Source organism: Carex rostrata, chromosome 25, assembly GCF_964058835.1.
Source record: "Carex rostrata chromosome 25, lpCarRost1.2, whole genome shotgun sequence".
NCBI classification, from domain to species: domain Eukaryota; kingdom Viridiplantae; phylum Streptophyta; class Magnoliopsida; order Poales; family Cyperaceae; genus Carex; species Carex rostrata.
This window is the reverse complement of record NC_135942.1, coordinates 6,630,577-6,652,911: the sequence shown is the minus strand read 5'-3', so window position 1 is coordinate 6,652,911 and position 22,335 is coordinate 6,630,577. Positions and strand designations below refer to the sequence as shown.

The 22,335-nt window shown below is 37.9% G+C and overlaps 2 protein-coding genes across 3 annotated transcripts; one reads left to right on the top strand and one right to left on the bottom strand.

The window, feature by feature from the left end:
• The first annotated feature begins 4,755 nt into the window (after positions 1 to 4,755).
• On the top strand, positions 4,756 to 6,602 carry LOC144543602 (Protein phosphatase 2C family protein). 2 transcript variants are annotated; one of them, XM_078291924.1, is made up of 5 exons: positions 4,756 to 4,911; positions 5,000 to 5,257; positions 5,719 to 5,923; positions 6,129 to 6,262; positions 6,388 to 6,602. In XM_078291924.1, exons 1-5 carry the CDS (start codon positions 4,879 to 4,881, stop codon positions 6,520 to 6,522), a joined length of 765 nt encoding a protein of 254 aa, XP_078148050.1. In that variant the 5' UTR covers positions 4,756 to 4,878; the 3' UTR covers positions 6,523 to 6,602. The 2 variants fall into 2 exon arrangements, with proteins under 2 accessions (XP_078148050.1, XP_078148052.1); XM_078291926.1 differs by having other exon boundaries at positions 4,757 to 4,911; positions 6,132 to 6,262.
• A 1,831-nt stretch (positions 6,603 to 8,433) lies between these two features.
• LOC144576192 (serine/threonine protein phosphatase 2A regulatory subunit B''alpha-like) lies at positions 8,434 to 14,768 on the bottom strand. The gene is made up of 13 exons (XM_078326481.1): positions 14,266 to 14,768; positions 13,498 to 13,734; positions 13,089 to 13,194; positions 12,550 to 12,649; positions 11,955 to 12,060; positions 11,414 to 11,504; positions 10,802 to 10,943; positions 10,539 to 10,686; positions 10,062 to 10,171; positions 9,521 to 9,677; positions 9,281 to 9,406; positions 9,008 to 9,157; positions 8,434 to 8,921 (listed from the first exon to the last, which is right to left on the bottom strand). The coding sequence occupies exons 1-12, from the start codon at positions 14,422 to 14,424 to the stop codon at positions 9,017 to 9,019; spliced, it is 1,623 nt and encodes a 540-aa protein (XP_078182607.1). The 5' UTR covers positions 14,425 to 14,768; the 3' UTR covers positions 8,434 to 8,921; positions 9,008 to 9,016.
• Between the last annotated feature and the right edge of the window lie 7,567 nt (positions 14,769 to 22,335).

Sequence of the window (22,335 nt, the reverse complement as noted above, 5' to 3'; positions counted from 1 at the left end):
CAAAATTGGATCCGTATCACCCCAGGTACCTGAGGTACAAGCCATAAATCTGGACCGTTATTTTTATGTTTCACGAATCTCAAAGCAGACCCGTAAAGTTCCAACTGGATCCGGATTGAGTTCGGCCAGATGGATTAATCTGGATCGTCCATTTTTTAAAATTGTATCTCAGGTACCTGAGGCAACACAGACTCCCAATTGGGACTGGGGAGATGTAATTTCGTACGAGCTGGACTTGGGGCCTTCTGCGTTTGGAGGTTTCTACGAACAGAACTGAGATGAACTAATTCATGTACACCTGGCCCGACATGGTTGCAGTCTTTATCTGGCACAGAGAAGAATACCTAATGATACGGTGCTATGGGTTGTACAGAGAGCTACGGTGTTACGGTTTAATATTTGAGTTTTTAAAATTCTAATAGTCGATTCAAATCGTTATCATGTTCTCCATATTAATATATATTAATATGTATTTGGAGATCAAATTTTATATTGTTTTTGAAAATTTTTTACTACTTTTTTTAGATAGGTAGAAAATTAAATAAATGAATGATGCAAAAAATTTTAGATCAAGTGATTTTCTATCTATCTAAAAAAATAATAATAAATTTTCAAAAAATGTAAAATTTGATCTCCAAACACATATTAATATGGAGAATAAGATGAACGGTTCGGATCGACTTTTAGGATTTTGAAAACTCGAATATTGACTTGTAGCACCGTAGTTCTCTATGCAACCCATAGCACTTATAACCTTACTCGTATCTAATATCAGAATTTTGTCACATCATCTTCTGTGGTCCTAGAAGTTGACATAACTACTTTTATTTTTTTGTTACAAACATTTTTGTAACTATTTCTTTGATAATTTAATATGGACATAACTCCTGTTTTTTTACTTTAAAGACAACACCTTCTTCATGTGAAATCGAAAATAGATGTATTAGATGCATTCTAAAATTAAAGTATGGTTTGTTATGTTGTATTACTATTATGTTTGCTTTTTGGTCGGGGGTGTGTAAACGTAAGCATACAGTGGACTTAGGTTTTAGCAAAGAACTTGATAACGAAGTTGATATATTGTTTTGGTATGATAGATGGTTAAGTGATTTGTGCTTTATGTAATTTATTTCCAAAACTATTTTCAATAGTTGTAGATATTACCATTTCAGTGGCCGATGCATGTGCTGAGGGTACTGTAAATTTGGTATTTAGAAGAAGATTGGTAGGGGATTTTAGGGAAGAATGGATGAAGCTGTGTGATCAGTTAGGTCAGGTGCGAATCTTTAAGGATAGAAATGATAGACTTTTTTGGAGATGGGATGGTCAAGGTAAATTTACGGTTCACTCTTTTTACAAGTGGTTGGAGTTTGGAGGAATTAGGAATAGAGATTACAATACTGTGTGGACGGTCAATATTCCTTTTAAGATCAAAATTTTTCTATGGTTAGTTAAGAAAAAAAGTGTGCTTACTAGGGTGACTTTGAGTACATGAGGATGGCACGGGGATGTGTCTTGTGTGTTTTGTGGTGCAGATGAGACTATAGATCATTTGTTTGTGCAGTGTCCTTTTATTCGAAGTATTTGGAATTGGATAGCGAATTTTAACAATTTTTCTTTTGATTATTCAACTATTGATGAATTATGGTTTATTGACAAAGATATTCCCTTGACGGATAGGCTCTTAGTAGAATTACTTAGAGGAGCTGTGTTATGGTCAGTATGGTTAGCTAGGAATAAGTTATGTTTTCAAGGGGCTACAACAAATTCCAAATTAGTAGGGGCTCAAATTATAGCTTTAGCGTATTTTTGGGTGAAGAATAAGTGTTCTAGTTCACTATTGAAGTTATCTTTATTGCTTCCTACTAATATTAATCAAATTGTGGTATATTATGTGAATACATCATTACAGGTGGGGCAGCATGGGCAGGAAGAGGTAATCAGGGGTTTGCTGCCTATTGTTGGATCCGACCAAAACATGCATCAAAGTGAAGTAACAGAAGAGTAGCCTCAGTTTGGTTTTGATTTTGGTGATTTATGCTTATAAAGGGTTGTTTTGCAATATTATAGTTTTGTGTGTTTAGTTGGAGATCTTTGTTTTCTAGGTTAGATGCTATGTTGTCGTTGGTATTGTTTTAGATATATGTTTTACATTTGTAGCTTGTTCTTATAGGATCTGGTACCAGATATTTGATACCGACTCCTATAACATTATAGGTTTCTTTATATAAGAAATCGGTGGTTTATCCACTTTTATCAAAAAAATAAAATATATATATATTCAAATAAATATCGAATTCAAATTTTATCGGATTAATTAATTTCAAATTCAATGTACTCTTAATTTTTTATAATCCTTATAGCTATGTTAAAAATTTATCATTTTATATGAGTCAATAAATTAAAAATTTTAATGTAATATATATTATTTTTTCTACATGTACATAAAAAATTATCATTTTATATGAATCAATAAGTTAAAAATTTAACGTGCAAAATTTATTTATATTAATGTATTTTTTACAAACTCTTTATACTACTCAAAACAAAATCAAAACTCAAACTGTACGAACGTAACTATTATTTGTTACAAGAGGATATGGTGCGCAGATTTTTTTATTTATATCCATAAAATAAAAGGAATTTAAAAAAATAACCAAACGGGTTATGAAAATCGAAAAGTATCCAAACCGGTTAACGGTTAACTGGACCCAAATCAAATTTCCAGTTAACCGTTAACCGGACTTTTTTTTTTAATTTTTAAAGGTGGGGGTCATGCATTGGGGTGTGGGCACGTGAAAGAAGGTCCGGTTAGCAGTGAACCGGTTTTTTTTTTTTTTAAATATAATTTTTTTTTTGTATTAAAATATTAGAAATATTGAATATATTTCTTTGAAAATAGATGGAATACAATATAATTTGATTTATTAGAAAGACTGCAACAAATAGCCCGGATCAATATTTTTCAGGTCGGATTTTTCGCGGCTGTAAGAAAAATTAATATATTTCTTTATGTGTTATTGGAAAAAAATAAAAATGCTTAGATTTTGAGTTATTGATCCCGGTTCAAAAGTCACTTCTAGGTAATCCAGAAAATATCATGGTCTTTCTACTACATTTAATTTATTAAAAGTTATATCTATTTTGAGAATTATTTTTGAATAACAATCATTAAATAAATTGAAGTTTTTATTTTTTTTCAAAATAGATACAACTTTTAATAAATTAAATCTACTAGAAATATCATAATATTTTCTAGATTACTTAGAAGTGACTTTTGAACCGGGATCAATAACTCGGAATCTAAGCATTTTTATTTTTTTTCAATAACACATAAAGAAATATATTAATTTTTCTTACAGCCGCGAAAAATCCGATCTGAAAAATATTGATCCGGGCTATTTGTTGCAGTCTTTCTAATAAATCAAATTATATTGTATTTCATCTATTTTCAAAGAAATATATTCAATATTTCTAATATTTTAATACAAAAAATAAAAATTTCTATTTAAAAAAAAAAAAAAACCAGTTCACTGCTAACCAGACCTTCTTTCACGTGCCCACACCCCAATGCATGACCCCCACCTTTAAAAATTAAAAAAAAAAAGTCCGGTTAACGGTTAACCGGATTATTTCAATGATTCCGGTTAATGGTTAACCGGAAATTTGATTTGGGTCCGGTTAACCGTTAACCGGTTTGGATACTTTTCGATTTTCATAACCCGTTTGGTTATTTTTTTAAATTCCTTTTATTTTATGGATATAAATAAAAAAATCGGTATGGTGCGGCTATAAGTGTGTATTAATTTTCTTTATGTTTACGTTTTAAAAAAATATTTAAAAAATCCGAAGCATACTATTATATCATTATAAAGTATTAACATATATTCCTTGACATGAGCACTCAATGCTTTTGTTTTAATTTTTTTTTATAATTGATATCTCAATTTATAAAGAGACAAATATATGATAAGATGAGAGTCATAAATAGATCGTTAATATTTTTTCTATTTAATTCAACATATTAGCTGATTTTGAATAATTTTGGATATTTTATGGCTCTATTACACTCAATAATTTTGAATAATTTAACTAAGATTTTTTTTTTATAATAACCAATGTTTAATTCAAAGTTCTAAAAATGACCATGTTATAAGCGTTGAAGGAACAACGGATTTCTATTATTAATTAAGAATCATTTTAAACGGAAGTTTTTAGAATGACTAATTCAGACTAATTCTAAAGTGTTCAAAGTTCTTTTAATGTTCGTATCAAAGCAAATTCGAATTCAAACTCAAAATTTGAGTTAAGGTGATATGAATTCTTTAATTTTACCGTTAGATGTTAACAGCGCGACCCAGTCACGAGAGGTCAATAGTGCTAATGGAATTCATATCACCTAAGGTAACGGAATATTTCTGTTTGGATCTGGACCGTTCAATCAGAATTCGCACGACTATTAAAGCCGATCTGTGTTTTCCGCACGACTATTAAAGCCAATTGAACAGCCCTGATCTAAACACAGATATTCTATTACCTCAGAGAAAATGGATTCAACAATCCGGGCCCACTCTATTCTTGCTTACAATTGGGCAGTTACAAAAATCATAAAAAGAAGGAAATATTTTTGGGCAGTTACATGTGAAATGAGCGCTGGCGACGGAGTGAGTGCCACGTGGCAAATTCAAGTCTCATGAGAAAACAAAAAGCCCAAAATAGAAAACAATAAGCCCAAAATTAGAAAACAATAAGCCCAAAATACTCCCCTTAAATTATTCTCCCTATTTTTTCTTCGGTCAATAAATTAAGATATCCTGTGGCAGCGCAGCAGAGTAGGAAGTAGGAACCAAAGCATGCAAACAAATTAAGCTATTAATTATGGCTTCCATGGTTCTCCGCCATTTGATGAAGGTACTATATTTTCTTCTTTTCTTGCCCAGTGTAATCTCTAGTAATCTAAGCTCACTTATTCTTGGAAATCATGATGCAAATCTTTAAGGTCGGGGGGTTGGTTTGGAAGAGGAAGAAGCACGGTGAGAATGAGATGGAGAAAAGTAGGAGAGGTGTAAGAATTTCATATGGGTTTTACTGTGTAGAGAACCAGGACGGTTGTGAAGGATCTGTGGTGGCGCAAAAGGTGGAGACAGATAGCATATCCATGCGCCTGTTTGGTGTTTTTGATCAACAAATGGAAGGTCTCACCAGTACTGGTCATCTCCAGTCCCTTCTTCTTTCCAGCACCAAGAATCTTAATGAGGTACAAAATTTAATCCTTTTGCTATTATTTCTTTTTTTCTTTTCTTCTTTTCTTCTTCTTGTCAGGGATGAGTTTTTATGGAATCTTAGATAACCCCAAAATATCCCCTGTAAACCATTAGAAATTTCTCTCTTAATTCTTTCTTTAATTCCATTGCATGCAGTTTATTCTTCACTAGATATTTTACTTTGTGATAAATTCTCATAACCCAATTAATTGAAACCAAATTTTACTTCTTTTGTTTTGCTTTTGATCTTCAACTTCTTGAGATTGCTTTTTTTTTTTTTTTTTTTTTTTTTTGACAATTAAAGCTGGTATTATTCTAGCTGCCTATATATGCACCACCTGATTTTCTTCCAAATAATGTGATAATTTATAAGGGTGCTTGCATGCAAAAAAAACCAATACCTGCCTTTTTTATAGTTTGTTAACTGGTACCAGTTTGACTTGTACATTGTCAGAGCAAAATTAGGAGAAGCACAAAAAAAGCAATCAAAAATGCCTACAAAAAATCAAAGGCAAAGCAGGGAAATAAAAATGGAGGGTTTGCCACTTTGCTTTTGTCAAGCAATAGAAAGATTGTGGTAGCAACTTCAGGTGGATTTGAAATTATACTATGCAATGGCGGTACAGCAACTCCGGTTGGTACACTCAAGTCGGTGTCAGGTGATCATATCCATTTCAAAAAACATTGATATTTTATGACATAACAGAACCATTCCAACGTCGTATTAGGAGATTCTTAAATAAATTTTAGCATTAAAAATCAAATTAAACATAAAACTAACTTGATTTTTACCGCATTCCCTGTTACTTCTTTAGTTTATCTTTTGAAACTAACTTGAAATAAACCTAAAACATGATATATTAGTAGATTTAATACCGATGCCGTGCATTGTGCATAAAGAAGCAGACAAGGAACCAAAGGAAAAGCTGATGATAACAACTAGAAATCTGGAGCCTGATACCAGCTTTATCATACTGGCTAGTAATGGCATATGGGAGGTAAAACAAAATTTTTAAATTAGAATAGAAAAAAGTAAATTCCACAAGAAATTGTATTCAAACCTTGAGACAAAAAAAACTACAATACTAAGTATTAATTGCCTTTTGATATTGTGTACATACAGGTGCTAGGGTACCAAGAAGCAGTGCATTTGTTAGGCCATATAGAGGATGCTCAAAAGGCAGCAGAGTGTTTAGCTGAGGAGGCTATCACTAGATTGAGCAAATCCAACATATCTTGTCTCATTATTCGCTTTTGATCAAATTAAGTTTCAGGTTGGCAGGATATATGAAAAGAGGACAAATTTTACTGGGTATTTTATAGAGCATTTAAATTGTTCTTTGGTTCTTCTTTAGATTATTATATAGGTGCACTGCCTTAGTTTTTTTTTTTTTTCAGTTGAGCTAGTTAATAGGTAATTAAATTGTGTTATGTATAGCTAACTATGATAACAGAAAATAGGTGCACTGACTTGGTGATTATTATAGCACATCAAATGGGCCATGAGAAATTAAAGCACCAAGTTCTTCAATCTCAGAAAGCAACCTAGAAAGATGCAGTGAGGAATGTTGCATTTGAGATAGAAATTTCTGATTTTGGTGGTCTCATTATCCTCCGTTTTCTTTTATTCATAGCATCAGAAATCATTGATTAATAGTGAGTAGGATTTAAAAGGGCTCGTGTCTTTTATGTCTTATTCGTGTCTCACATTTTTATTTTCGTTTTTAGTTTTTAAAGTCTAAATAGTTGATTTAAACTGCTCAATATAATCTCCATATTAAAATGTATTGAGGACTAAATTTTACTATATTTAAATAGATACAAAAATAGTGTTTTACAAAAAAGTCTTGTATCATTCAAAAACAGTGATTTTGTAAAATAATAATTTAATTTGTAAGTAGATTTTAATATGAAAATCATGTGAGCTTCTTTGATTGACTGTTTGAATTTTTAAAAACGAAAATAAAGATATGTGTTATGAAAGCGTGAGGGGTTTGACCCTGCTACTTCCCATTTTTCTTATTACCGCCAGCTTTTTTTTCCTTTTTCTTTTCTTTTTTGGTTCCGGGTTTACCTGACCTTCCAAAACCTACATTTTTTTTTAATGAATTTGGAATTTAATAAGCACTAAACGGGTCGGATATTACCCGTTCGAATCCAGATCCGTATCCGAATTTTTGTGGATTTGGATATTCGGATACGGATACAGGTTGAGTTTCGGAATCGGATATGGATACGGATAATTATCCGGATCTGGATATTTTAATTTTTCGAATATCCGGATATGTTAAGACTTGAGAGAATCTTTTTTGTGTCTATTTATCTTTTGTATTAAAATATCTTTAAAGATGATCTTTTGTGTTGGTATTTTTAATTAAAGTTATATTTATGTTGGTGAATTTTAGTTAATTAGATATATATTTTGTAATAGTGTAACAAGTTAATTAGATATATATTTTGAATTAGAAATTCGAATCATATCCGTATCTGTATTCGTATCCGAAAATATCTGATTTGTATCTGTATCCATTTAATATCCGATCCGTATCCTTATCCAAAAAAAAAATACGAATACGGATATAGGTTGAGCACTATCCAATCCGTATCCGATCCGTTTGCACCCCTACACTAGGATAGTTTGTTGATTGGTGATATAGAAAAAGATTGTCTGCATGATACTAAAAAGAAGCCACATTTTAATTCCAAATGCAAAATTCAAATTATCAACTCCAAACAAATTTTCTGTCATGTGAACCTATTTAAAATTGGAATTTTCTGTGATGTGAACCTATTCACTTTTGTTATTAGCGAGAGGCTCAAATTGAAAAAAAAAATCAGCTGAAATAACAAACAATGCTTAATTGGTCTGGCTTAATTTTATGCATTAATAATTTTTATATTATAGTTTCCTGTCATAATATAATAATAAAATAATAGTATTTTGTATTACCATGACGATGATACAAAAAAAAGAAGGTAAATTACGATTTTTTTAGTACTTTTTTTACAAAATAGCTAATACCAAACATTTCAAAAGTAAACATAAAGCGAAAGAAAATTTCTTCTTTCACCTTATTCAAAAACAAGTACATGTACCAAACGGGATCTTAATTAACAGTTTAACACAGTACACTTGTATATAATGAAATAAATAGCAAACAGCATATGTTATAATTTACACAGTATACTTAATTATGAAGTGAAGACTAGTTTCCCCTAGGGACAATACAATGAACTAAATAACAAATAGCAAATTAACATTCCTTTGCTTTCCATAAATAGAATCAGAAAAGAAAAAGAAATCAAAGAAAAGTACTTGTAAGGCAACTGTCTAACCAAAACACTACAGAAGGAATGATATACCTAACAATCAAAAGGTGCAACCCCAAAAAATAAATAGCGAATAAATAAAATAAAGAGTATTATTCTCAAGACTAAATTCAACTGTGCTCACCTTGTTAAACATTTGGTACCTTGCAGATTATGATAAATTTGCTCCTGTACCAGTATGGTGTTTTGATCCAAAGCAACTCCTGATGTGGAAAATATGTAATGTATAAATCATCATCAATATCCGTATACCACATCCTTATCATCACCAAAAAGAGGTTCCTCAAGATACTTCACACATCTAAACTAGCTGCTTCATGGAATGCTCTGAAAGGAAAATCCAAATATCAGACTAGACGACTACTAGAAGATGTATATATGTGGAGTTTAGATGGCAAAAGTAGAAGACAGACCTTTCAAGACTAGAAAGGGGATTCAAGGGACTCATCCCAGACGTCAGCACTTCCGTTGGAGGCATCTTCGGCATCTTCTTCCATAGAAAGACGGATATACTCTCTTCTGGCAAAACGGTCCCACTCTGTCAGTGTCGGTTCCTCTCTCTCCTGCATATTCAGGATTAACCACACAATGGTAAACAATGGTTGTAAAACCAGATAAATAGAAAAGAACTACCCATAATTTAGTAAAGGAGCAAATAAACACATGGCACATATCTGAGCACAAACCTGCCGAATAAGGAAAGGATCACGGCTTTCAAAGGCCATGAACTTATTGAGATTAAAGAGTATGTTGAAAACGTGCCCAGCTAGCTTGCATCTCTTGAAGTCCTTTAATTTGAGATGGCTCTCATCCTGCCAAAATTTAATAATTTCTTTAGATGTATGTGCATGTTTGTTGTGTCAAGATAGTAGGAGAGAAAGGGCGGGAACTAAAATATGGGTACAAAATTAAGAAAAAAGGTAAACCTCAGGGTTAATCATATCAATCATCTGGCATAGAATGTCCTCGAAAAGTACAGGCTCCTGAGTCATGCACTCCATGCGATGCAACTGCTCCTCGTAGAAGAATTGCAATTCATTTGGTGTCAGAATACCATTTCCATCTAAATCTACACATTTAAACCTGTAAAATTATCAAAAGTGTTACTGTTATGTACATGAAATATCTTTTTTATAATTACATCAAGCTAATTACAGAGTCCTATGAAACAACTGCAAGTGAATACACGAGACATAGAGGTCAGTTCCACAACATGAGTAGGTTTATGTAATAATTGGATTTCTCTCTTTTTATTAGCAGAAGGCCATGTTTAGAGATTCCCTTAAGCCCCAGTTAATTTCATACTCGCAAACTAAATAAACACAGAATAGCGAAACCAAATATGTAAGAACATTTTTACTGAAAGTGAGCTCAGGGATATCATAGTACTGAGCCTACTATAAAGAAGATCATATATTAACCCTTGATAATATGCTAACAAAGATTATTGTTAGAACATAAAATTACCAATACTCAAGACTCGGCTCAGATGGTTTGTCTTCCTCGGCTAATATAAAGTACACAAAATCCTCATAACCCATCTTTCCTTCAACATTGCTTACAAATTTCCTCGGAACCTATCAGTAGCCAATGCAGTTAAAACTTTATGAATGAATCAAAAATATTAAGGCAAGAAAAAGGAAAGTGGCAACCTCATACATATGCAGCAAAGAAAATATTATTTAACACACATTACCACCACCCCTCCCCCTCTCAATAAAGAAAGAGAAAAAAAGAAGAAAAAAAAAGAAGAAGACCTTTTACTACCGAAATTGATCAATAATTCTTTTTCTCCATGAATAAATGAAAAGAGGAATGATATGCAAGTTTTGTAGGATTATATGGAAAGCATACATCGTTTTCAGGGATATATATCGCAGCTATTGAGGTTTAGATAGGTGCAAATGATTTTTTTTTTTCCAAAAAGTGTGAATCACAATAAACCTGGCAAAAAATCCGGTCAACAATCCTATAGGTGAGTGAATGATTCCCATATTTGATAAGATTTTCTTTGCCGATGAAAAAATCATGATCTGTATCTAGCTCCCAGAATCGGCAGTATATCACATAGAAGTGCTCATATGAAAAGTATCTGTAAGACATGATAATGGCAGTCCAATTAGGTCCTAATCCTAGGAATAATCTATACTGAAAAATCATGACAAAATAAGGTATACGATTAAACTGAGAAAAAAAATCATAAGCACCTTAGGACTTTGTTTATATCTTCTTCATCATCAGCCTGTTGCATAGCAGCAATTAAATTTCCATGCTTGAGCTCCCTCAGAGTGAGATGCCCATTTCCGGCTCTATTCATGTAATAAAATATTCTGTATATCACCGTCTCCGCTGAACAAATTATTTATTTACAAAATTAATTTCTATGCATTAATTTAAAATCACAATTGGCAAAGTTAGAAGGTTTTACTCTGTTTCTATCACCTAAAGCTACCAAGCAAATATTCTACTGCTTTACCCTCATCTATTCAATTAATTTCTAAAGTTTGAACAATCCAGGCTCCAGAGATTCTGGATAACATTCAGTCTTACCAGAAACCCACCATTTTCAGGTTTCAAGTGTTATGGGGATGCCTACCTCTGACCATTACAGTACCAATCTCAAGACTTTACTTATCAGGTAACTATTGTGTTAACCAGCTAGCTAGTAGACCCACTATTACTTGGAACTGGAAAAGAAAATTCCCTACTTTCTGATCATTCATTTCTGACCATTCTCCACAAGAAAACAATGCTGCTTGATATTTCAATTTTATTGGTAGTTTGCTATAATATCGTCTGCTTATACAACACAGGCTTACCATATCTTTCTTGAAATTCAGGAGTGTTCTGAAGAAATTCCAAGCCAGGATGAGTAAGCAATAGTTCCTTGAGAATCGGCTTGAAATCCTCCTATTTTGGTGAAAAAAAAAGACGAAAGCACTAAATATGTAAGAAACATGAGCTTAAGTCAGGATGAAGATCTGATAATGGCCCATGAACAATAATACTTGGTTCAGTGTAGATGTTCAATTTTAAGATAATTTAGATTGGACACTAATACTATTAGTTCTTATTAAGTCAACATAACTAATGTGTTCAGTCTCACCCTGAACCTGTTGAAGCTTTGAGAAACCCAAGAACACATAAGAGAATAGTTAGACGAAAAGACAATACTTCATGGTCAAATCGAACAAAAGAGCTAAAATAAATATCAAGAAAAACATACGAGACATACATGTTCAACTTCTAAAAGGTTCAAGGAGCAGTCAATGAACTTACAAAAGCTAAAGGAGCAGCAAATTATGGATAATATAAGCGACCCCTTTATATATGACAATTTTTTAAATGAATGCTACAAACCTGAACAAGGTACTTCTGATTTGGCTGTTTCATAATTGTATATATTTGAGTAGCAATGTCCAGAGTTATCATGTTTTTATTGATCCAGTAATCAATGAAGGCATCCCTGAAAACATGTTCATTCATAAAATAATTTTAAAGAAGGATAAAATAAACAGGAATAAAAAGGTTTGAGTGAGGCTATGGTACTATGCATAGCGCACTTTGGTCCGTAATACAGATTCATATTTTTATTGTCAAAGTCTAAATAGTCAATCCGAACAGTTAATCATGATCTCCATATGAAAATGTACTTGGAGACTGAATTTTACATTTTTAGAACTTTTTTTACTTTTTTTCAGATAGGTGAAAAATCACTACTTTCAAATGGTCTAGAATCTTTAGATGAAGTGATTTTGTACCTATAAAAAAAAAAGTAAAAAAATTCTAAAAAATGTAAAATTTGGCATCCAAGCACATCTTCATATGGAGATCATGTTGAGGTTTGGACTTTGAAAATAGAGATATGCATCCATAGTACGGAGTACGGACCAAAGTGTGCTATCTATGCATAGTACCATAGCCTCAGTTTTTAGCTGATAAGTAGGGAAGGAACCTTGTTACTAAACCACGAGATTCCACGTCTATCTTTTTGAAAAGAACAGGGGATAAGAAGGAAGGGAGCTTGCATATCTCCTTAGTTGCGGTCTTGAAATCTGAAAAAAGAATCAAAATGCTGCTCATGCTCAGGAACAATTATACAAGGTAAACTGCTTTGTTAATCAGCCGCTTCATGCCAGTACCATGCTATATTGGAAAGGTTATGTACGGAAAATAATGAGGCTAGTTTTATTACATAGCACCACAGAACCTCACCAACACAATGCAGATACCAGTTTAGAGTACATTTTTTGCCCAGCCCATCGTTTCTCATGAAACAGAATTTAGGATAATCCCTACACAAGCATCCGCACTCGCTTTCTAATGTGCTATAGACCCAAGAAATAAGGTAAGCACGTAAAATCCAAAAAAAAAAAAAAAAATCAAACAAAAACAAGGCACAAAATTAAATTCTAGCTTTTCACACTTCATTATGTACCTACACAGAAGACTGTAATTCTTGCTTACTATTTCAAGATGACAACAGGGACCCACCTTGAAGTTGAAGGCCATCCTCATGGCAAGCGAAAAGCTCATTGATAGCAATTAGGCAATGCTCCTTCAGCTCATGGGGTGCTGGACGCCCATTTATGAAATAAAACTGCAACAGTAAATTAACCTTTTCAAAACCAAGACAGATCTAAGGTTTAACTTTAACAATAATGAATGCTATGGAAACTAGCTAATATTTCTTTTTTAATCTTCCAGTTCTAACCTAGTTTGCAACTAGGTACATTTCTTATTCATGTCTTCAGAACATTGCCCCAATCGTTCTCTTAAATCACAAATTTCAAGAGCTTGTAATTTGCACTTAGAAAAAAAGTTTATTAGGGCTTCATTAGAAGAAAAAAAAAAATTCAGTAATAGGCAATTTGGCTTGTCATTATTAATATTTGAGTGATACCTGAGGAATGACTTCTCTAATGGGCTCACTACCGATGACTTTGAGGGGAGAGCTCAATTTGGAGGGACCCACACCTGACCCACGTCTGCTAAGTCGAGGTGACCCTGATGAGCTTCTGGGTGAAAGGGGAGGTACAGATCCAAACATAGAAGAAGGTGAGCCAGCTTTTGGACTGTGAGTAGTTAAGGTATCATTTGCTGGTATACCTGCTTTTACCTTGTCAGCCATCGTTTTCACCTGAAAGAAAAATAGTAAATTGAGTGCAATCATTACCATGACATGATGCTTTACTCCTGATGGATAAAAAGTTGACAAATCCAAACATTCAGCACAATGCAGTTAGTTCAAAAACCAACAAAGTCTATGCTACTTTAGGCATCAACAGTGCTGTCTGATTTCTCAACTATATATTACCCGGTATCAATAATTGTTTAGAGAAGTTCTCATTTATGTGTGATTAAATTCTATACAACTTCAAATGAACAATTCATTCAAGATTCTTAAGGTGATGCATCAACCATTGTAATATAAATTGGCAATTGTGGTTCTGGCAATTCAAATTTCTAACAGAATTTTGTATACCAGATCCAATTAACATGACCCAATTCAGCATAATCCAGAACTATCAATTCATCATTTTAGCAAAACAATATAAACTTTTAACACCGTACCAAAGTTACCGTTAAATTCTGGATTACAAAAGAGATCAGACGACCAAGACAGCAATGCAAAAATGAGAAAAAAAGAAAGTCAATAAGAAATGAATACCAGCTTATTGGTATCAGGAAGAGAAAGCCATTGAGCATAGAGATTTTCAATAATATGAGGTTTCTCTTTCATGGCGAATGGAGAAACCTCTGCGATCTGCAACAGTTCTGGATTAAGGATCGCCACATCCCTACCCATTTCGGCATCCATAGCTCCCATTCCTAATATCTACTCCTATCTCATATAACGACCACTAAATGCGACCAAAAATTCAATCAAGTACTCTTCTGCCAACGCTGCGATTGCCAAATTGATCGATTGGTCGATTAAGCGATGACCCTTTTGTACAAGTTCTTATAAATGGGGATCAATGGTTTTACTTTTATTGTAAAATCTCTAATCCGAGAGAGAGAAAGAGAGAGAGGTTCTCAAAGTCTAAAATGATCTAAAATAAGAGAGAGAGAATGGTTGAAACGGCCATGAGGCGACCAATACAGCTAATCTGAGTAGAGAGTGCACGTATCTTGATGTAGATGGTCTACTCTCCTTCAAACGCACATGAGCGAGTTATAGAAGAGCCTTCTTCTCGAGTCCACATCGTCTGCATTAACTCAAAAGAGCATCTTTTGAGTTAATAGATATTGTCGTATCGACCGTCCGATTGTAAACGGAGCTCATCTGAACTCCGTCGACCGTCCGATTGTAAACGGAGCTCATCTGAACTCTGCCTAAAACATAGGAATCTTCAATATTAGTGCGGATTTAATTTGCACGGATCTTAAAGCTGATCGGACGGTCTATATGTATTAACTCAAAATATTCCTTTTTGAGTTAATGTAGAGGATACGAATTCCTTCTTCTCTTCTCTATATTCGTGGTATTTGTCGCGCGGAGCAGGATACTGATTAAGTTAGTTTGGCAGGGGCGTCGGGGCTCAGAGTCGTGGAACCGGCAATGGGATTCGCTAAGAGGGGATCATGAACGAGGTGGAGACAGGTTGTCATTGTTGCTGTCATTTTTTGAGATAAATATTGATTGCTACGGCTATTACATTTAGTTACTGAGGAACTATCCTCTCCGCCTCCGTGAGATAAATATATGTTGGGATTAACCTGACAAAAAAAAAAAAAACGACAATTGGACGAGATTTATGCTTGAATTTTCTACACAATAAACCGATAAGTAGTTACTGCCGTGTACATCCGACACACAATTATAACCAATCAGGCGACGCCCGTACTTCACATCAGCTATTTTATAAGGGACCAAATTGTCTGCCCCCCGGGGGGCATGATAGGCCAATGTGAACAAGGCCTTAGAAGAATGGATGTGGGTCATGAATAACCCGGTCTCGTACCCTGTAAAGGGCCAGGCCGGGACTAAGAATAAGACTCTCATCCCCAGTTAAGCCAATCTGGCATGACCAAGTCCCAAGGCCTATCCAGGGCGATCTCCGACAAACGAGATGGACCCAGAACCGAGCCCAATCGAAAAGCCCTCTCGACATAGTTACCCCATGAACGTCCGCAGGGACATTACGCAGAACAATATGCGGACTCTGACAACCCTGACAACGCGGAATGATTGTCAGAGAATAACCTATATAAGTCCCAAATCCCGAGGGATTGGGGGCTGAACTTTCGGATAATAGAAGGTATCAACAGGTTAGAGTACGAGTACCTCAACAATTATCCTAAGTCACCACCGCGAGACTCAAACCGGACTTCCCAAGTCGGGACGAGTCGAGCCACCAAAACACCGCGGTCTCGTCCCCCGGGACTTGGTCCGTATCAACCACCGTGGGGCCTACCAAGCTTTACCACCCGAGTTTTAGATGACGCTTGAAGGGACGAGAGGGGAAACGGAAGCGTTACCTTTAGGAATGCCACCCGACCCTTCCGAGACTTTCCCCAACCCACAGCTGGGTAACAACACTCGTCCTACTGTCGACACTTCGGCTATTCCGAGACCCGTTGCTCCGCCATCGAGATGAGGGAATCCATCCATCCTACCACCGACATCTCGGCTAATCTGAGACCTACCATCCCGCCTTTGTCGGGAGGGCAACTCCCACCTCTTTGTACTCCCCAAGGAGGGCAACTGCCGCCTTCGGACCCATACAATCAGATGTTTTCATATTCCTATACCCCACAAATGTTTTCGTATCCACTGTCACACGCCTATGCACATTTCACCTACCCAAACACTCATTACTCATACCAGACCCACCTAACAATTCAAGGCCAATATTCTGCCCCTGCCCCTGCTTATATCTCATACCCTCCACCTACAGCTCGAGGAGAACTTGTAGCACCGGTTCGCCCGGTTGCTTCTCATCCAGAAGGTCCCCAATTTAACAACCCGAACCGTGACATAGCAGGTCCTCGCATTCCAGTCCGTAACCTAGATGAGGAGTTCTATAAGGTTCGGACCGAAAGGAGTGGTGAAAGTTCCACTGCTCGGGAAACAAGACGCGCGGGAGATTCACGACCAGAACACCTCTTGAATAATCCTGAAGGAACAAGGCCGGTCTCGGCAGAGGGTAATAGGAGGGAGAATGCGCTCAACCAAAAAGGCGGTCTTGAACCCTAAGGAGAAGGTGAAGACAGGCGTGAGCGATCCCCTCCAAATGAGAATACCGCCGGCGGGCGAGACCAACGGCCGCCTTCTCTGCCAAGGGAGGTCTCTCGTCGGAATGTTGAACGATCCCCCTTGAGAAACAATGAACGTTCCCCTCCAAGGGATAGGGAGAGAGGCAGGAATGTCGAGGGAATGATAGACGCAAGCGACACAATTCCCGTGGGAGGAGAGGATCTCGTGATAAGCACGGACAAAAAGAGAGACGCGAGTCTGGAAGCCCAACCAGAAGGCTCAGTTTGACTCAAATAGAAGAAATGATTCGAACTCGAGTGGCCGCCAAGCTCGAAGAGTATGAGTCTAAGAAGTCGGGAAGGTATACTTATACCATGCATGAGGAAGACGACCCTTTGGCACCTGAAGTATATGCCGAGTCCATGGTCGATTTCAAATATCCAAACCATCTACCTTCTTTCCGAGGGAGTGGAGATCCTCAAGACCCACAAAGCTTCATCTTTGGCTTCCGAGAGCGGCTTCGCTTACAGGGAGCCTCAGATTCAGTGATGTGTCGTGTATTTACCATATGCTTGGAAGGCGAAGCTTGGGAATGCTACATGCGGTTACCGCGTAAATCCATCAATAGGTTTGACGATTTAGTCAAGGCCTTTCTGACCAGATACTTGGCGATTCGCCAACCTATGGTCACGTGCGAAATGTTGTTTGACATAGAACAAGGACCGAAGGAAGGAACTGGCAAATTCTTGGAGCGATTCATGCATGCTTCGAGGAAAGTACACGATTTAAATGAGGATGTTGCAATTGCAGCTTTGCGAAAAGGACTCCGACGAGGAGGAGTTGGGACGCTGAGGCACGATGCCCACCTTAAAGAAATACACACCCTCGGAGAATTTTTGAAGCTGGCAAAAGGATATATCAGAGCGGAGAACGACGCCCAAGACCCCGTGAACCCAAGGTCTTGGTCGCCCCGAAAACTCAATAACAATTGGCATGGACGGAACATCAGTTTACAAAGCCATAGCGCGGGAGGGCAGCAGCGGAATAACTTATCGAACAAACCTGAACTATTTTGGGGACACGATGGTCCTCGCCAGAATAATCGTGATCGACAGGAAGGTCGATCGCACAACATGGGAAACAAGGAATACCGACAACATTATACTAATTACGCAAAATTTAATACAAGCGCACCCGAGTTATATTATGTCGCTCTCGAAAGGTTTCGCATCCCTCGCCCTCTGCCAAAAGCTATTTTTGAGATGAAGAGCAACAATGCAAAGTGTTTGTTCCACGGATTTTATGGACATTCCACAGAAGATTGCCAACAATTGCGAGACATCCTGGAACGTCTAGCCAGGGAAGGAAAATTACCGGAGTTTCTGGACCTGAGATTTTTTCAACAATACAAGAAGAGGTATGATGGTACAGGGCAGGATTACCGGAAGAAGATTCCTTACCGGGACGATTATAAGGGGCCGAGACACCCCTTACCGAATAACCAAGGTAACAATCACGTGGAACAACGACAGCCAAGCCCACCGCATAGCCTTGTGATACATGTTATCAGCGGAGGACACCGAGAGGCAGTGTACAAACCCAAAGCCCGTAGCGGCGTCAAACCATTTCCCACCATTATGACTGTAGAGCAAGAGGAGGACCGAAAACAGCCCCGATGTGACGAGGCCATCTCCTTTTCGGACAAAGACATGAAACATGTAACGTGGCCTCACGAGGATCCGATCGTCCTATCCCTCAAAATAGGAATCCATCGGGTTAAGCGCATTCTGATCGATACAGGGAGTTCCGCAGATATTTTGTATTGGTCTACATTCAAGCAACTGGGAGGAAAAATGACTGACCTCCAAGGGGGTGTCTCTCCCCTAGTGGGCTTCACGGGCGATACCTTACAGCCGCGAGGTGTCACCCAGCTCAAGGTCATCTTCGGCACTCCTCCAAGAACCGTGGAAGTGCTGGTAGATATCCTTGTCGTCAATGCGCCGTCGACATATAATGCCATTGTTAGACGGGGCACCCTGAATAAAATTGGTGCAATAGTGTCGTCTCCACACTTGAAAATCAAGTTCCATACACCGGCTGGAGTCGGTGAAGAGTGCGGACAGCAGGACATTGCACGAGAATGTTACATGACCTCCATTCGAGATAGATGGGGTGCTATACATCAAGTAGACCGAGGCAGCGCGGGTAAGCATAAAGGTAAGGGTCAAAAGAACGAATTCATGCCGTCGGGCACCATATTGGTCTTAGATCCCAAGGACCAGAGTTCTCTACGATCCGCAGAACCCGTCGATGAAGTGGACCAAGTAGAGGTTGCACCCGGTAAGTTTCTGAATATCGGCAAAGTGATCACAGGCGACGCGAAAAATGCTTTACTAAATTTCCTCTGTGCAAATCTATCAATTTTCGCGTGGTCTCCGGCCGACATGCCAGGCATTCCGTGGGACATTGCTGAGCATAGGCTGTGCATCAGGCCCGACGCCAAACCTATCCGTTAGAAGAAACGGAACATGGGTCCTGAACGACATTTGGCCATTCAACGAGAAGTTGAGAAGCTACTGGAGGCGGGTTTCATCCGTCCCGTCCAACACCCCGAGTGGACCGCCAACCCGGTATTGGTTAAGAAATCTAACGGCGATTGGCGAATGTGCATCGATTACGCAGATCTTAACAAAGCTTGCCCAATGGACCCTTTCCCTATGCCGAAAATTGACCAATTGGTGGACTCAACTTCAGGACATGCATTTCTCAGTTTCATGGATGCTTTCTCTGGATATAACCAAATAATGATGCACGAGGCGGATGAGGAGAAAACCTCGTTTACCACTAACTTCGGTCTTTATTGTTACAGGGTCATGTTGTTCGGACTGAAGAACGCCGGAGCCATATTCCAGCGAATGATCAACACTGTCTGCAAATCACAGCTCGGGCGCAACCTAGAAGCATATATGGATGATCTTTTGGTCAAGAGCATGACCGATGTGGGGCATATCGAAGATTTGCGAGAAACTTTCACCACCTTAAACGGGACCCGTATGAAGTTGAACCCCAAGAAGAGCTTCTTTGGCCTTACTGGGGGCAAGTTTTTGGGATTCATGGTCTCTCTGCGAGGAATAGAAATTCACCCTTCCAAGTCTCAAGCAATCTTAGACATGACTCCCCCGAGAAACTTAAAGGAATTACAAACTCTTACGGGGCGGCTAGTCGCCCTGAACAGATTTATCGCCAAATTGGGCGATGTTTGTTTCCCTTTCTTTAAGGCTATGCGCAAGTCGGCGCTGTTTGAGTGGACACAGGAATGTGCTTCCGCTTTTGAACAAGTAAAACAATATCTCGCCAAACCCCCTTGCTTCAGCCGGCCTGCCGATGGGGAAACATTGGTGCTATACATCACTACTACCGGTCATGCGGTTAGTGCAGCCCTCGTCCGTGAAGAGAAGACTGAGCAAAGACCGATTTATTTTGTCTCGCACGTCCTACGGGATGCCGAAACTAGATACACTCAATTGGAGAAGGCTGCGTACGCTTTGGTGGTGGCAGCTAGAAAACTGCGCCCGTATTTTCAGTCACACCCTATTATTGTTTACACTAGCGTCCCACTTAAGAAGGCCTTCATCAATTTTGATTCCTCCAGCCGGCTGTTGTCATAGGCCTTGGAGTTATCCGAATTCGACATTTCATTCCTTCCGCAGACAGCCATTAAATCACAAATTTTTGCTGATTTCATAGCGGAATATTCTGGGATGCCTGACCCATCCAGCAGAAAATGGACCATTTATGTTGACGGCGTCGCTTCCACACAGGGCGCCGGAGCAAGTGTTTCCCTGACAGGACCGTTGGGCGAGACCCTGAATTACACCTTACACTTCCTATTCCCTGTCACTAATAACACGGCCGAATATGAGGCCATGATAGCAGGCCTAAAGTTGGCAAGAGAGTTAGGGGCTCAGGAAATCCATCTTTATAGCGATTCCGAATTAGCTGTGAAACAAATCAATGCAGAGATTCGGGTTTCGCATAGCCTTAAGGACTGCAGTTTAGATGAGGCACGACGGTTGGAATTGGATTTAGTCACAGAAGCACGCGATAAAGCAAGAGTCCGTACAATGGAATATCAGAGGCGCGTCAAGCGTGCCTTCGACAAGCATGTTGCGCTGAAACACTTCCAACCAGGTGATTTAGTTTTGCGAAAAGTGACAGTTGCGGGACAGCAGGTTGGTAAGCTACAGCGTACTTGGGACGGACCATATAGAGTCGTCCGAACTCGCGGAATCGGGTCGTACGAATTGGAAGACTCTACAGGCACCACCCTCCCGAGACCTTGGAATATTGAGCATCTTCGCAAATTCTACGTATGAGACTATCGTTTTTCCAGAGTCATTATCATTGTATCTTATCTTTATTTTATGCATGTTTTTCTCTCCTAAGTCAGGCGTAAGTTTTGTCTGTCTCGAACACTTTATTTGTGCGAGTTATAAGCACACCTCTTAATGAATGTTGGCACAAAGCACATTCACATGTTTTTCTTTTACTACAATACGTTATTTTGTGACTTGATGAGTAAGGGCAAACGAATATCCTGCAGGATAACGAATATCCTTAAGAAACAACATATTCACATCAGGTAATACGAATATTCTCGAGATTTATGGCATAATTCTCGAGAACAACGAATGCCTACTTTTATGTGACAATTGAAACAACTTAAGTCCTTTCGAGGGGCATAATGAAATTTTGTGGGTGGTTCACACGAATACATCTACATTTACGCTTACCACCAAATGAAGTGTCGACAGAGGAATAAACGAAAGCCCCCAGGCAACGCATACCTCTGTCAGACCTATGAATCCTCGCCCAAGTCCTTCGGGATATGAATGGCTTACACTAATAACCATCAAGCCGACATTACATATACCACGTTTCGCTCGAAGTTATATCCCCTGATAACAGCAACACAGCAACACCAGCATGGCCACGATCACATTCCCCAAACTCCGACATACACGAAAACACGACATTAACCCAAAGGGCTATACAACGCAAGGTCTCGCCTAAAAAAAAATCACCCACAAATACTACATCACAACACTCATTCATGCTTCAACTGCAAATACGACATCTGTTCGATGGGTGGTCGAGAAACATTCCCCGACAAATCACCCACTTTTAAGGTACACAAATTTTTTGTTTCTCCTTACACCTCGAGGGTCTACTATTATCATTAATGCTTACAATACATTTCAATAAAACCATCTTTGCTCCTACAATGTCGCATCGGGCGTCGCTTCATATCGCTCGGTCCTATTTTTACGACTCCATACCTGTCAAACAAAAAGAAGTTTTCTTCATATATAGTACATTACAACCAATTAATATAGTAAAGAATGCCACCGACTTACTTTTCGCAGTGGCGGCACCTCCGGCATTTCCGGCACCTCCGTCACCACTCTTCCCGGTATTCGCACTATCACTTGATGCAGTGCTTGTATCTGATGCCGATTTTTCAACTGCCATCTCGGC

Coding starts and splice junctions, on each gene's coding strand:
- LOC144543602 (XM_078291924.1), top strand. CDS start 4,879: ATGGCTTCCATGGTTCTCCGCCATTTGATGAAG. Junction 4,912..4,999: donor TTCTCCGCCATTTGATGAAG/GTACTATATTTT, acceptor CAAATCTTTAAG/GTCGGGGGGTTGGTTTGGAA. Junction 5,924..6,128: donor TACACTCAAGTCGGTGTCAG/GTGATCATATCC, acceptor ATGATATATTAG/TAGATTTAATACCGATGCCG.
- LOC144576192 (XM_078326481.1), bottom strand. CDS start 14,424: ATGGGAGCTATGGATGCCGAAATGGGTAGGGATGTGGCGATCCTTAAT. Junction 11,505..11,954: donor ATCAGAAGTACCTTGTTCAG/GTTTGTAGCATT, acceptor TCACCAAAATAG/GAGGATTTCAAGCCGATTCT. Junction 10,944..11,413: donor TGAATTTCAAGAAAGATATG/GTAAGCCTGTGT, acceptor TAATTTGTTCAG/CGGAGACGGTGATATACAGA.